This window comes from Cebus imitator, unplaced genomic scaffold (genome assembly GCF_001604975.1).
Source record: "Cebus imitator isolate Cc_AM_T3 unplaced genomic scaffold, Cebus_imitator-1.0 Scaffold118, whole genome shotgun sequence".
Classification (NCBI taxonomy): domain Eukaryota; kingdom Metazoa; phylum Chordata; class Mammalia; order Primates; family Cebidae; genus Cebus; species Cebus imitator.
The window spans coordinates 1,431,656-1,446,845 of NW_016107433.1; the positions used below are offsets into that span (position 1 = coordinate 1,431,656).

Below are 15,190 nucleotides of genomic sequence, written 5' to 3' on the forward strand. Positions count from 1 at the left end.
AAAAAAAAAAAAAAAAAAAAGAATAGGGACCCATAGTATATTAGCTAAATACACTGTATCAGTGTAACCTTATGAAGATAACTCTTCTGTGGTTATGTAACAGAATATCTTTATTCTTAGAGAATACACATTTAGAGGTAGGGCGCAGTGGCTCATGCCTGTAATCCCAGCACTTTGGGAGGCTGAGGCAGGCGGATCATGAGGTCAGGAGTTTGAGACCAGCGCGGCCAACATGATGAAACCCCGTCTCTACTAAAGATACAAAAAATTAACTGGGCATGGTAGCAGATGCCTGTAATCCCAGCTCCTCAGGAGGCTGAGGCCCTCAGGAGAATCACTTGAACCCAGAAGGTGGAGGTTGCACTGGGCTGAGATCACACCATTGCACTACAGCCTGGGCAACAGGGCAAGACTTCATCTCAAAAAAAAATAAGAATACACAAGAATACACACTGAAATATTTAGGAGTAAAGGGATATGGTATATATAACTTACCCTTAAGTGGTGTATACATGTACACACACTCATATATCACAAACATACAAATACACATATGTTCATATATAGATTATATTTTTATTATATCTTATATAAATATATACTATATCATATATTATGTAATATATAGGTGTATTATTACATATGATATATAATATATAATTATATATTATGTATTATATAAATATATTTATATAATTGTATATATTTGTGTGTGTGTGTGTATGTATGTGTGTGTGTGTGTATATATATATAGAGAGAGAGAGAGAGAGAGAAAGAGAGAGAAAGAGAGAACTCATGCCCAAGAGAGAGAGAACTCATGCCCAAGTAATAAAACAACGCAAAAGTACAGAGAAAAGGCCAGGCGCTGTGGCTCACGCCTGTAATCCCAGCACTTTGGGAGGCCGAGATGGGTGGATCCTGTCAGGAGTGCAAGACCAGCCTGGCCAACATGGTGAAACCCCATCTCTATTTAAAGAAAAAAAAAAAAGTACAGAGAAAAATAGAGTGGACAGGGCTCTGTCTTTTCATGAATAAAACTCAGACACATATCCCAGAGAGCCCAGAGGAGGATTAAAAGAAAAGGAAAACATCTGAGACATACATTAATAAAACAAAAGAGAGGATGCTGGGTGCAGTGGCTCACACATGTAATCCTAACACTTTGGGAGGCTGATGTAGGAGGATCACTTGAGCCCAGGAGTTTGAGACCAGCCTGGACAACAAAGTGAGACCTTGTCTGTACAAACTTTTAAAAGTTAAAAAAAAACAAAAAGGGCTGGGCATGGGGGCTGGTGCCTGTAATCCCAGCACTTTGAGAGGCTGGGGTGAGCAGATCATTTGAGGTCAGGAGTTTGAGACCAGCCTGGCCAGCACAGTGAAACTCTGTCTCTACTAAAAATACAAAAAATTAGCTGGGAATGGTGGTGTGTACCTGTAATCCCAACTACTTAGGAGGCTGAAGCAGGAGAATTGCTTGAACCTGGGAGGTGGAGGTTGCAGTGAACCAAGATCATGCCACTACCCTCCAGCCTGGGCGACAAGAATGAAACACTGTCTCAAAAANTGCAATGCAAATGTTCCCATTGTCATATCAGAAAAGATCTGACTATGGTAGCCCAGAGAAGGAAGAGGAAAGATAGCCCTTAAACTTGGAATTTTTTTTTTTGAGGCGGAGTTTCACTCTTGTTGCCCAGGCTGGAGTGCAATGGCACGATCTCAGCTCACCGCAACCTGTGCCTCCTGGGTTCAAGCGATTCTCCTGCCTCAGCCTCCCGAGTAGCTGGGATTACAAGCATGTGCTACCACACCCAGCTAGTTTTGTATTTTTAGTAGAGGTGGGGTTTCTCCATGTTGATCAGGCTGGCCTTGAACTCCTGACTTCAGGTGATTCACCCTCCTTGGCCTCCCAAAGTGCTGGGATTACAGGTATGAGCCACCGCACCCAGCCTAAATTTGGAATTTTATAGAGAAATGTGGTCCTTGGGCTGAGATTTCGGACCCTGTAATCAGAGGGTGTGGCATAAGCAGGGCCCTGGGGATGAATATGAGGTAGACACATGGAAGCGTGAGTACCTTGATTTGACCAGAGGTTTGTCTAGTGGGAGTTGATGAAGAAGCAGAGGAGTGCAGGATTGAAAACCTTGGCGGGTAACGATCATCTGGACTTGTACTTTAGGTATCGTTGGTCTTTTTTTTTGTGAAGGAGTCTTGCTCTTGTTGCCCAGGTTGGAGTGCAGTGGTGTGATCTTGGTTCACTGCAACCTCCGTCTTCTGGGTTCAAGTGATTCTCCTGCCTCAGCCTCCTGAGTAGCTGAGACTACAGGCACCCACCACCACGCCTGGCTAATTTTTTTGTATTTTTAGTAGAGACAGAGTTCCACCATGTTGGCCAGGCTGGTCTCTAACGTCTGACCTCGATTGTGATCCGCCCACCTTGGCCTCCCAAAGCGCTGGGATTACAGATGTGAGTCACTGTGCCTGGCCTGTTTTGCTCTTTTCTGATTACTTCTTTGTATTCCTAAACTATGTGAGGAGCAGAGTTAAACTGATTTGGAGGCAGGGTGCAGTAGCTTGCACCTGTAATCCCAGCACTTTGGAGGGCCAAAGCGGGTGGATCACTTGAGATCAGGAGTTTGAGACCAGCCTGACTAACAGGTGAAACCCCATCCCTACTAAAAATACAGAAATTAGCTGGGCATGGTGGTGCATCCCTGTAATCCCAGGTACTTGGGAGGCTGAGGTAGTAGAATCACTTGAACCCAGGAAACAGAAGTTGCAGTGAACCAAGTTTGCACCATTGCACTCCAGCCTGGGCTACCAAGTGAGACTTTGTCTAAAAAAAAAAAAAAAAAGATTTGGAATGATCTCCCTGATATATTGTAGAGTGAAAAAAGCTTGGAGCAGAATTATATACTACCTTGTCTAAATGGTACTATACCATTTATATAAGGAGGATGGGGAATGAATGTATATATTTATTTGTTTATTCAGGGAAGATTTTTGGAGAGACACACAAGAAACTAGTAACATTGGTTTCCTCTGGGGAAGAAACATAAGTTTTTATTTTGTTATGCATAGGTAGTAAATTCCCATTACAGGGGTGCTACTGAAAATAATTAACTGGCACAGCACTGGCACTGATCAGTCAGAACAGATACCAACCAGTATGTCATGCATGTATATACTAGCTGAATATCTGCTGTGTTCTCATGGTTCAAGAATCCAAGCCAGATAAAAAGTATAGATTGAGGTTGGGTGCAGTGGCTTATGCCTGTAATACCCACATTCCGGGAGGCTAAGGCAGGTGGATCCTGAGGTCAGGAGTTCAAGACCAGCCTGGCCAAAAGGGTGAAACCCTGTATCTACCAAAAAATATAAAAATTAGCAAGGTGTGGTGGCATGCACCTGTAGTCCCGGCTACTTGGGAGGCTGAAACAGGAGAATTGCATGAACCTTGGAGGTTGCAGTGAGCCAAGATCACATAACTGCACTCCAGCCTGGGCCACAGAGTAAGAACCTGTCTCACACAAAGAAAGTGTAGATTGAAAAGTCTCCCATTCCTTAGGGTGGGAGACTTCTTATTCATTACCCATTGAATTAGATTTTGAATGTTTTACTTATTCAAAAAAGCAAGCAAGTTAAATAGAAAGGTAGGAAGGAAGGAAGGAAGGAAGGAAATTTCATTGTTGAGAAAGTCATTATTGTGGAAGGGGCAGTGAAACTGAATTTTAGATCCTGTGAATCTCTAAGGAAGGGCTGGATATGTGTGAGTGGAAGGACAGATGGAGCCAGAGGGAGTGCCAGGGCTTCCTTGAGGCCTTCAAGGTTTCTTTTATGACCATTGTAATCCAGAGTTGGTGGATTTTCCAGTCTATCTATTCTTCTTTAAAATCCAGGCTCAGCTTAGCTGAGTCTGTGGTGGTTTAATGTCCTCTCTGATTCCAATTTGTCATCCTTAAACATGACCTTAAAGTGTAATAACTGAACTTAAAACTTCTGAGCACATTCTGTGAGCATTTGTTAGTGTGTAATCTTTATACTGACAGCATATATTTATTGAAATTGGTTTTTTTTGGCTTCATCTCACTCCTAATGGATTCAGATTTTTAAAGATCCCCCCCCGCCATTATAAAAGTAATTAATACCATTGTCTAGAACTTGGAAAATATAGACAAGTACAGGAAAGAGCAGGAAAATCACCAGTAACTCACCATAAAGAGCAACCACCATTGCTGTTATCAAGATTCTAGTGGTTGCGTGAGTTGGTGGTTTCCATTTCCTGGGCTTTTGTTAGAGTTGGGCATGGGTCTGGGCTGGGATATTGTTGCTGGCAGAAGAGAAAAGCCTAGATAGAGTTTGTAAGTTGTGTGCATCTTAGTGGCTTTGCTGGTGGTGGTGGTGATGCCTGTGCAAGCAGTGGGTATGACAGGAAGAAGGCGCATTTGATCTTATTTCAAAGGAAGAGTGATTCATTGTTTTTTTAAGGGCTTGGGAGATGGTGGGATTTAGTGTATTAAGACATGGAGGCCTGGGTTAGGGAGTGGGTAGTCTTGAAAAATAAGTTTTATATAGCCCACTTCTAGATAGATCTGTGGGTTTTACCAAGGGGATCAGAATTATGACTTTTTTTTGTTTGAGATGGAGTCTCACTCTGTCACGCAGGCTGAGGTACAGTGGTATAATCTCATCTCGCTGCAGCCTGTGCCTCCTCCTGGGTTCAAGCAGTTCTTCTGCCTCAACCTTCTGAATAGCTGGGACTACAGGAGCACACCACTACACTCCAGTAATGTTTGTATTTTCAGTAGAGACAGGGTTTTACTGTATTGGCCAGGTTGGTCTTGAACTCCTGACCTCAGGTGATGGGCCTGACTCAGCCTCCCAAAGTGCTAGAATTACAGGTGTGAGCCACCATACCCAGCTTATAAATTTTAAAAGTCATCACTCTTGGCCATCCAGCCTGGCCAACATGGTGAAACCCCTTCTCTACTAAAAATACAAAAAAAAAAATATATATATTAGCCAGGTGTGGTGGTACGTGCCTGTAGTCCTAGCTATTTGGGAGGCTGAGGCAGGAGAATCACTTCAACCTGGGAGGTAGAGGTTGCAGTGAGCCAAGATTGCACCACTGCACTCGAGCCTAGATGACAGAGTGAGACTCTGTCGCAAAAAAAAAAAAAAATGGTCACACTTCAGTCCCAGATGTTATGGGCACAGATACTGCTGCCTTCCTACTAGTTTAAAGAAGTGCCAGTTGCCAGTGGGCCTTGGTGCCTTGGAGGTGAGTGCCTCGGTAGTGCCCAGTTGCCACACCCCATCCCATGGAGAGGGCCATGCTGTCTCCCAGCTGTAAAAGACCTTTTGTGTTTCTCCTTAGGGAGGAATGGGAGCTGCTTTGCTGTCAGACCCTGACAAGATTGAGAAGGTAAGTCCTACATGGGTGAAAATAGGGGTCCTCAAATACAGCTCCAAACTACAGTTGTCTACAACACCTCCTTCCACCAATACCAGATTTACTGATGTCCACCCAGTTTCTCTACCTGTGGCCTAGTGATTTCCAAAAAATCTTCCCAGTGATTTTGACGTGCAGCCAAGTTTGAGAACCCCTGAGCCAGCCCACAGCAAGCTTGAAGTTCCTAAAAGGCCAAGAGCTAGGGACATGTCAACAAAGAGCCAGGGGTCCGGAGGACTCAGAACCTCTTCTGTATTGCCTGTCTCCCTTCTGGGAAGGTCTTGAGAGCAGAGGCCAGGCCACCTGTGGTGAGGACAGGCTAAGTGGCCCTGTGTGTTTGTATGTGTGTGGGTGGATTGGCCTCTCCCAGGGGGCTTGATGAGAACAGGAGTGGGTCTGCTGTGTCCTGACAGAGTCTACCCGAGCCCTTGGAGAGCAGGCCAGACCAGCGTCAGATGAGGCAAGCTGAAGTTAATCTCTCTGTTCCCCTTTCTTTGTTGATTCTGTAGGCTAGCTTAATGAGGCCCTGGGGACCGGTTGGCATTTACTACCTGGCATTGTGAGCTGTCAGGGCGTGTGGCGATGACATTCTCTGCCATGCCATCCATATCCTTTGTGTTCCCCTCCCAGTCTGCCAACTCTTTCCTTTTAGCTTCTTTGTTTTCCTTCTCATTCTCTTTCGCTAATTCCCTGTCTGGGCTTTAAGCCTCATCCTGCTTCCCAGGCTAGAGTGACTTGAGACTCAGGCACCACCAATGAGAGCTGACATTGCTGCTGGGTGCCGTGTCAGCAGCTCAACCCTGCATGTTCCTCCAGCCCTGCGGGCTCTGGGGCATAGGAAGACCACTGTGCTTGCTGGTTTGGTGCCTTCTCATTTTTCCCATGTGTAGCCAGAGATACTATATCTGTAGTGTACTTGTATAATGTCCCTTTCTTTTTTTTGATACAGAGTCTTGCTCTGTTGCCCAGGCTGGAGTGCAGTGGCATGATTTCAGCTCACTGCAACCTCTGCCTTCAGGGTTCAAGTGATTCTGCTGTGTCCACCTCCTGAGTAGCTGGGATTAGAGGCACCCACCACGACTCCTGGCTAATTTTTATATTTTTAGTAGAGACAGAGTTTTGCCATGTTGGCCAGGCTAGTCTTGAGCTGCTGACCTCAGGTGATCCCACCTGTCTCAAAGTGCTGGGATTACAGGTGTGAGCCACTGCACCTGGCCATAATGTGCCTTTCATTTGATCCTGAAACCCCTTAAAGTAAACAAGATTGGCATTTATCTCTATTTGATCAAGAACAATAAAGCACAGAGAGAGAAAATAATTTAGGACCATATAGTAAATAAGTGTCAGGCATAGCCAGCTTGTGAGCCATAGTCTTTTCTGACTTCTAGTGTCAGCACCCTCCTCAGTAGCATTTCAGGTTAAAAGTACCTGGGTATAATTCATAAGCGTCAGGTCAATAGGCACCTCAACTTGGAAATCTCCCGTTAGACACTTCTGTGCAGGGTGGAGTGGAAGTAGACATCGTGGATGTCAAATTGGTTTCCACACTTAGGAGAGGGGGCCCCAGCAGGGAGGATGTGGTTCACAACATGAGCACACAGGCATTTTTGTTATCCTCCAGTCTCCTCTCTTCTCAGACCCAGGATGTTGACTCTGTCCTCTCTACTGCCCCTCTTTGAATGAGGCAAATTTCATCCATGAGGCAGCAGAGCTACACTTAACCTCAGAAGCTTAGGTCATTCCACTACTCCTCTGGTTGGGTATTTAGATGGTCCAGGTTGGACTGATAGATGGGGTTTGCCCCATGGTGGGGAGGTTGCATGCTTCCACAACAGAGCCAGGTGTGGCTTAGGTGTAGGGGCTGGATTCAGTTCAGGTCCAGACTATGCTGGCAAACTGGGTGACCTGGGTGAGAGCTTTGTGGGTCCTTCCAGGCTTGGAGTTTTAGGCCCATGGTTCCATCTATGGGAGTATCTCAGGACCACCTCTAGAAATGTTCTCAAAGATTCTTGTTTGGGGTTATGAAAAACTTTAGAAATACATAATGTTGGCGGTTGTACAACATTGTGAATGTAATTAATGCCACTAAATTATACACTTAAAAATGTTTAAGATGGGCCGGGCGCGGTGGCTCAAGCCTGTAATCCCAGCACTTTGGGAGGCCGAGGCGGGTGGATCACGAGGTCAAGAGATCGAGACCATCCTGGTCAACACGGTGAAACCCCGTCTCTACTAAAAATACAAAAAATTAGCTGGGCATGGTGGCGCGTGCCTGTAATCCCAGCTACTCAGGAGGCTGAGGCAGGAGAATTGCCTGAACCCAGGAGGCGGAGGTTGCGGTGAGCCGAGATCGCGCCATTGCACTCCAGCCTGGGTAACAAGAGCGAAACTCCGTCTCAAAAAAAAAAAAAAAAAAAAAAAAAAAAATGTTTAAGATGGCAAATTTCGTGCTATTAATTTTACCCCAGTTATAAACAAAGGATGCTATCTGTTGAGAATTCTGCAGACTCTTGGGGTGAATAGGGGTGGAGAGCGGGATATCAATCTCTTTGAGAAAGCTTCTACCAGGTAACTCTGGTATACGCTCCCTGGATTAAGAATCTCCATTTTATTTTTATTATTTGAGAGGGAGTCTCACTCTGCCGCCCAGGCTGGAGTGCAGTGGTGCGATCTCAGCTCACTGAAACCTCCACCTCCTGGGTTAAAGTGATTCTTTTACATCAGCCTCCAAGTAGCTGGGATTACAGGCATGCACCACAATGCCCAGCTAATTTTTGTATTTTTAGTAGATATAGGATTTCACCATGTTGTTCAGGCTGGCCTCGAACTCCTGACCTCAGATGATCCTCCTGCCTTGGCCAAAGTGCTGGGATTGCAGATGTGCTCAGGGCATCCCCCTTGTGTACACTGGGCCATGGCTGACAATTGGCAGGGCCAGGACTTGAACTCAGGTCTCACTGCTTTCCAGGCCTATACTTTCTCACCTGCTGCCTCCCAGAAACCAGGGGAGTGAAGGAATCTGCTTTTCTTCCGTTGGCCAGTGGGTCTATTGAGGCAAGCCCGCTTGTAGGTAGATGTGCTGTTCTTCTGCTCATATATGGAACTGTCTCTCATTCTTTCTCCCCAAAGACTTGGATCTGGAGAGCTGGCATTCAGGAGAGTTTCATGCTAGAGCCTGGCCAGTAGACAGTCTCTAGTTGCCATTTCCCCTCAGTGTGACCCTTGCAAGTGGCTAGGGTTTTGGTTACCTAATTTCCTTCCTCGTCCTTAAAACACACGAAACACACAGAAATACTGAAGAGAGTACTTAAAGCTACTTGGATAAAATACAGCGAAAGGAAGTTCTACAAGATAGAGAATTGGATCAGACCAGCTGGTGTTGCTTAAATTGACAAATGTCAGAGGATTCTAAGTGAGCACTTGTAAAGGAACCTTTCAGAGATGTTGCTTTGAGCATGAAGGATGGGATTAGAATGAGAATTTTTATTGTATTTCTTGATGAACCTGACAGTCCCCCCCTTAAAAAGTAAGTGCCTCTTTAAGGCCTGCCAGGGTGACCCTAAGACCTCAGGCCCAGTCTGCCTCCTGGGGCAGCACCTGGGGACTGTTCCTTCCTGGTAGTTCCTGGCAATGGGGCCAGCAGGTCCTGTCTTGCTCACGAACTGTCTACCTGTCTGTCAGCCCAGCCTCTTGGTCTGATGTCTTCTGGCATGTCCCTGAAAGGCCTCCGTTACTGGTTTTTGCAACCTGACTCTCTGCTGCCTCTGCCTGTCTAGAATTAAAACTAGCAGCAGCCACTTAGATATCCCCCTGCTCTGCTAGACAGAGATCCAGTTATTGGAAGAGGGTTCTTGGGATCATCTTTCTTCCAGTTTGCCTGGCCTGAAATTTTTGATGAGGAAAGAAGATAGCAATGCCATGCAGTGTCATCTACACCTCTCTATCTCTAATTCTTGTATGGTCTGGTCTTCCTACCGCCCTGTTACTTTCCTGCATGACTTCTTGATCTTTCTTTGAAATCTTTTGCAATTGCTATGTGATAAGCACTTTTAAATATGTTAAGTACATTGTCTTTTCCTTTGCCAATTTCGCTCATGTATACCTGACTCCCCTAAAGGGGAATGCAGGCCCTTAAAAGCCTTCCTGTTCCCTCACCCTGCAAGTCCTGGAACAACACTCAGGGAACAATCTTTTCACCCAGGAAAGAAGCTGTTTGCCCTTCCCTTCTTTCTTTCTTTCTTTTTTTTTTTTTTTAATAGAAACAGAGATGGACTAGGTACAGTGGCTCCTGTAATCCCAGGACTGTAATCCCAGGACTTTGAGAGGCTGAAGCAGGTGGATGACTGTAATCCCAGGACTTTGAGAGGCTGAAGCAGGTGGATCACTTGAGCTCAGGAGTTCGAGACCAGCCTGGCCAACATGGTGGTCCCAGCTATTCTGGAGGCTGAGGTGGGAGGATGGCCTGAGCTGGGAGGCAGAGGTTACAGTGAGCCAAGATTGTGCCACTTTACTCCAGCCTGGGCAACAGAGCCAGACCCTGTCTCAAAACAAAGCAAACAAACAAACAAACAAAAAGGGAACAGGGTCTTGCTGTGTTGCCCAGGCTGGTCTCAAAATGCTGACTTCAAGCAATCTTACCACCTTAGCCTCTCAAAGCGTTGGGATTACAGGTGTGAACCACCACACCCAGTCAGCTATGTGTTGTTCTTTTTTTCATTTTCAGCCATGTGTTCTTAACCAAGACTAGGTCAGAATGATACTGAGGACGGGATGGAGCATATTGGGCAGAGCCTTTTGAAAACACACATTCCTAAGCCCTGCCCCTAGATACTCATTCAGGAAATAACAGTGTGGAATTCAACAGTTTGTATTTCTTTTTTTTTTTTTTTTTTTTTTTTTGAGAGTTTTTTTTTTTTTTTTTTTTTTTTTTTTTTTTGAGACGGAGTTTCACTCATGTTACCCAGGCTGGAGTGCAATGGCATGATCTCGGCTCACCGCAACCTCCGCCTCCTGGGTTCAGGCAATTCTCCTGCCTCAGCCTCCTGAGTAGCTGGGATTACAGGCACGCACCACCATGCCCAGCTAACTTTTTGTATTTTTAGTAGAGACGGGGTTTCACCATGTTGGCCAGGATGGTCTCGATCTCTTGACCTCGTGATCCACCCGCCTTGGCCTCCCAAAGTGCTGGGATTACAGGCTTGAGCCACCGCGCCCGGCCAACAGTTTGTATTTCTTCGGCTCTCCATATAATTCTGGTATTTGTCCAGGCAAAGGCTCACTGAGCTGCACACTGGTGTGCACGCATACCCGTTCACTCATTCATTCAGTATATTTGACAAATATGTATACACCACTAGGTGCAAGGCAGGTACTGGGGCTCCAGTGTAGAACAAAGACAAGCCCTTTGCCTCATGGAGCTTATGTTGTATATGTGTGTAACAAACACACACATGCATTCACACATACACAAACTGTTCATGCACCAGAATGCACAGTCTGTAGCAGAGTTAATTAGTACAGTCCTGTAGCGGTTTGTCCCAGAAGCCTTAGGTGGTCTTGTGTTTTCCTCTCTGCAGATCCTCAGCACTCTTGTTAAAGGGACACGCAGACCTGTGACCTGCAAGATTCGCATCCTGCCATCGGTAAGGATGGTGTGTTACATTTGAAGGTCCATCTTCTCTGGTGATGTTGGATTTGGGTTTGTGAATGATTCTTGAGGTGTTAAATTAGCCTGGGAGGAGAGAATGGAGTTGAGCCTACTTTAGAAGCCAGCAGCTGTTCCTTCCAGGAGCTTCAGTAACCATCCTGTGTGATCCTCTTCCTCAGCTGGAAGATACCCTGAGCCTTGTGAAACGGATAGAGAGGACTGGCATTGCTGCCATTGCGGTTCATGGGAGGTGAGTGGTCACCTTTCTAGTGACTGACTGCCAGGGAGGTTCTCACCCATCTTAGTGACCCTTCCTTAGTTGATCTGTCACCCCAAGTGACAATCAATTTCTCTTTTACATATTCAGCCTACCTCTTCCTAGCTGTTTGACATCCTATGGGTCTTGAGGACAGGCAGACCCTGAATGGGCTTGGGTTTGCCTTTGTTTCATTCATGGAGTGCCTGTTGTGGGTAGGTACTGAGGTTTAGAGACGCAGTGAAACTAAGAAAGGAGAAACATCTCTACATCAGGATGTGTAAATGCTAGAGATTGAGTGATTTGCTCAAAATCATACCATGTAGCCAGTACATGATGGAATTCTGACCTTCATGAGAAAACCAACCTCCCTCCCTCCCTCTCTTTCTCCTTCCTTCCCTCCCTCTCTCCCTCCTTTCCGTCCGTCCTTTTTCTTCTTTCCTCTCTCTCTCTTTCTGCCTCGGTGGAGTCTCACTCTGTCGCCCAGGCTAGAGTGCAGCGGCACAGTCTTGGCTCACTGTAATCTCTATCTCCTGGGTTCAAGTGATTTTCCTGCGTCAGCCTCCCGAGTAGCTGAGATTACAGGTGTGTTCCACCATGCCCAGCTAATTTTTGTATTTTTAATAGAGAGCGGGTCTCACCATGTTGGCCAGGCTGGTCTCGAACTCCTGATCTCAGGTGATCCACTCACCTCAGCTTCCCAAAGTGCTGGGATTACAGGAATGAGCCACTGGGCCCAGCCTCAATTTCTTTCTGTTATATTGAACAATGACTTCTCCATTGAATAATCACAGACAGATTGCTGTGTTTATTTGTTTTTCATTCTTGTTTTTCGAGACACTCTTGCTCTGTTACCCAGGCTGGAGTGAAGTGGCACAATCATAGCTCACTGCAGCCTCAAACTCCTGGGCTCAAGCAATCCTCCTAAGTAGCTGAAACTACGGTGCATGCCACCATGCCTGGCTAATTTTTAATTTTTTTTGTAGTGATGGGATTTCCTTATGTTCCGTAGGCTGGTCTCAAACTCCTGGGCTCAAGTGATTCTCCTGCCTCAGCCCCCCAAAGTGCTGGGATTACAGGCGTGAGCCACTGCACCTGGCCTATTCTTTTAAAGGCTCTACATCTCTTTTTTTTTCTCTTTTTCTTTTTTTTTTATTTTTTGAGACAGAGTTTTGCTCTTGTTACCCAGGCTGGAGTGCAATGGTGCAATCTCGGCTCACTGCAACCTCCGTCTCCTGTGTTCAAGCAATTCTCCTGCCTCAGCCTCCCAAGTAGCTGGGACTACAGGTGTGCACCATCATGCCCAGCTAATTTTTGTATTTTTAGAGACGAGGTTTCACCCTGTTGACCAGGATGGCCTCGAACTCTTGACCTCGTGATCCACTTGCCTCGGCCTCCCAAAGTGCTGAGATTATAGGCGTGAGCCACCGCACCTGGCCTAAAGGCTCTGCCTCTCTTGTCTGCATTTGTTGGACTGCCAGATATCACAATGACTAAACAATCCTTCTAGCTGTAGCTAATGTACTCTTTGCTGAGAGCTGAGGTTCTGAAGGCCACCCTTGGCTTATCAGTTGTACTTGTTTCCTGTGTCCAGGATGTACTTTTACAGAATCTCGGATCAGTAGACCTGGGCCAGAGTGACTTCTCTTCTCTAAGTGATGTTCCTTTGGGCTTAAGGATCTTACAGGAAGAGCCCAGGTTGTTGATTGTGCTCTTACAGCATTTTTAGAGAAGGGAACCCAGAACTCCCATCGTACAAAGCAGAGCAAAGCAGAGCTGCTTAGGTCGAAGCCAGGAGGGAGGAGTACATACATGTACACAAATGCTTCTTCTCACGAGGCACGGTGGCTCATGCCTGTAATCCCAGCACTTTGGGAGGCTGAGGTGGGCAGATCACAAAGTTAGGAAATTGAGACCATCCTGGTTAACATGGCGAAACCCCTTCTCTACTAAAAATACAAAAAATTAGCTGGTTGTGGTGGCAGGCGCCTGTAGTCCCTGCTACTCAGGAGGCTGAGATAGGAGAATCACTTGAACCCGAGAGGCGGAGGTTACAGTGAGCCGAGATAGTGCCACTGCACTCCAGCCTGGGTGACAGAGTAAGAATGCATCTCAAAAAATATATAAATAAATAAAATACTTCTTCCCAAGGCAGGAGGCTTTGGATTCAGACTCACTGGTTTGAGATCCCAGCTCTGCTGCTTCTTAGCTGTATATCCTTGGGAAATCACTTAACCTTTCTGAGCATAACATTCCTTATTTGAAAATTAAGATAATTTCTACTTTATAGGCTTGTCCCAAGGCTTTTATGAGATTGTGAATATAAATCCTTGGCACAGTGCCTGGCATGTAGTATTCTCTCTCTCTCTCTCCCTTTTTTTTGAGATGGAGTCTCGCTCTGTCGCCTGGGCTGGAGTGCAGTGGTGCGATCTTGACTCACTGCAACCTTTGCCTCCTGGGTTCAAGCGATTCTCCTGCCTCAGCCTCCTGAGTAGCTAGGATTACAGGCTCATGCCACAATGCCCAAATAATTTTTGTATTTTTTTTTAGTAGAGATGGGGTTTCACCATGTTGGCCAGGCTGGTCTCAAACTCCTGACCTCAAGTGATCCACCCACCTCAGCCTCCCAAAGTGCAGGGATTACAGGTGTGAGCCACCCTGCCCAGCCAGTGTTTTCTTTTCTTTTTTTTTTTTTTTTTAAACCTGGTTATCTAGTTTCTGTGGAAGCCAGTATTTTCTTAGTAATGGAAGCTATTATTTTTTACCAGTAGTTGGGAACACTGGAAAGACAGATTTGGGTGAGTTTGAGGAAGCCCCTTCTGACTATCAAAGCTGTTAGCATGGGCCAAATCTGACCACTGGGGATGTAGGGAGACAGAGGTAGAGGCTAGGTTGACAGGGCCCTCTGAGGCCCTGTGGCCCTTGACCCTTTTGTTGAAAAGTATAGCAGAGGGGTCATACTCAGACAAGAGCTGGACAAGGCTATCTGGTCGACTGTCTTGCCTGCTTTGCCTCTGAGCACAGCTCAGGTCAGGCCTCTCATCAGCAGCCCTAAAACTCACTCATGCATAAGAACTTGCAGTTGACCTTGGAAGGAGGGGCCCCAGGTTGTGGTCCTGCCTCCCTTGTGCCTTGGTGTGACAGCCATGGTCTGTGGCCTGCCCTGGGTGTGGGGCCTACCCTCAGGTGCCTCTCCCTAGGATCAGTTGTGCATCTTGGCTTTGGCATTGGCAGCTGTGTGGGAGTGGCCAGTCTGAGCAGCAGCAGCTGTTCCCAGTCCCTTGAAGAGGGCAGGACTGGAACAGTAGGGGCAGCACTCTTATGGCCCTGTCCCTCTTCTCTGGCAGAGGCAAGGGGAAGGCAGCAGGGCAGAGCAACACGACCTTGGGAGCTAGGCCACCCACCTCACCCCCCATGCAGCCAGGCCTCTCCTGCAGGCCTCCAAGAGCTGGACTTGCCATCTCAGCATCGAGCTGTGCTACTCCTGCCCGTCACAGTTCTTCTCCAGAGATCAGGGAGAGCCATCCCCTGCCACCTGTCCTTAATGGCCACATGGCCACCTAGCCTTCCTGAGGTTCAGTGGGGAGGACAATAAGGTTTGGCTGAGGTAACCGTGTGTGAGTGGTGACATGGCTTTTGGTGCTCAACTGTCAGCCCTCAGCCCCATCTCTCTATCTCCAAGGAAGCGGGAGGAGCGACCTCAGCATCCTGTCAGCTGTGAAGTCATCAAAGCCATTGCTGATACCGTCTCCATTCCTGTCATAGCCAAGTAAGCCCCTTTTCTTCATCATGTACTCTGTGTCCCACAGAGCCAAGGGCCTGGTGGTAGCCAGGCCCA

The 15,190-nt window shown here is 46.6% G+C and overlaps 1 protein-coding gene across 7 annotated transcripts in view; it reads left to right on the top strand.

Moving 5' to 3' along the window:
- The window catches only part of DUS2 (dihydrouridine synthase 2), a 63,089-nt gene that overhangs the window by 39,410 nt on the left and 8,489 nt on the right, over positions 1-15,190 (top strand). For all 7 annotated transcript variants that reach the window (XM_017539456.2, XM_017539455.2, XM_017539454.2 and 4 more), the window contains 4 exons: positions 5,375-5,422; positions 11,026-11,091; positions 11,276-11,346; positions 15,035-15,121. In XM_017539456.2, coding sequence (XP_017394945.1) covers positions 5,375-5,422; positions 11,026-11,091; positions 11,276-11,346; positions 15,035-15,121 — 272 coding nt within the window. The remainder of the gene's footprint in view (positions 1-5,374; positions 5,423-11,025; positions 11,092-11,275; positions 11,347-15,034; positions 15,122-15,190) is intronic.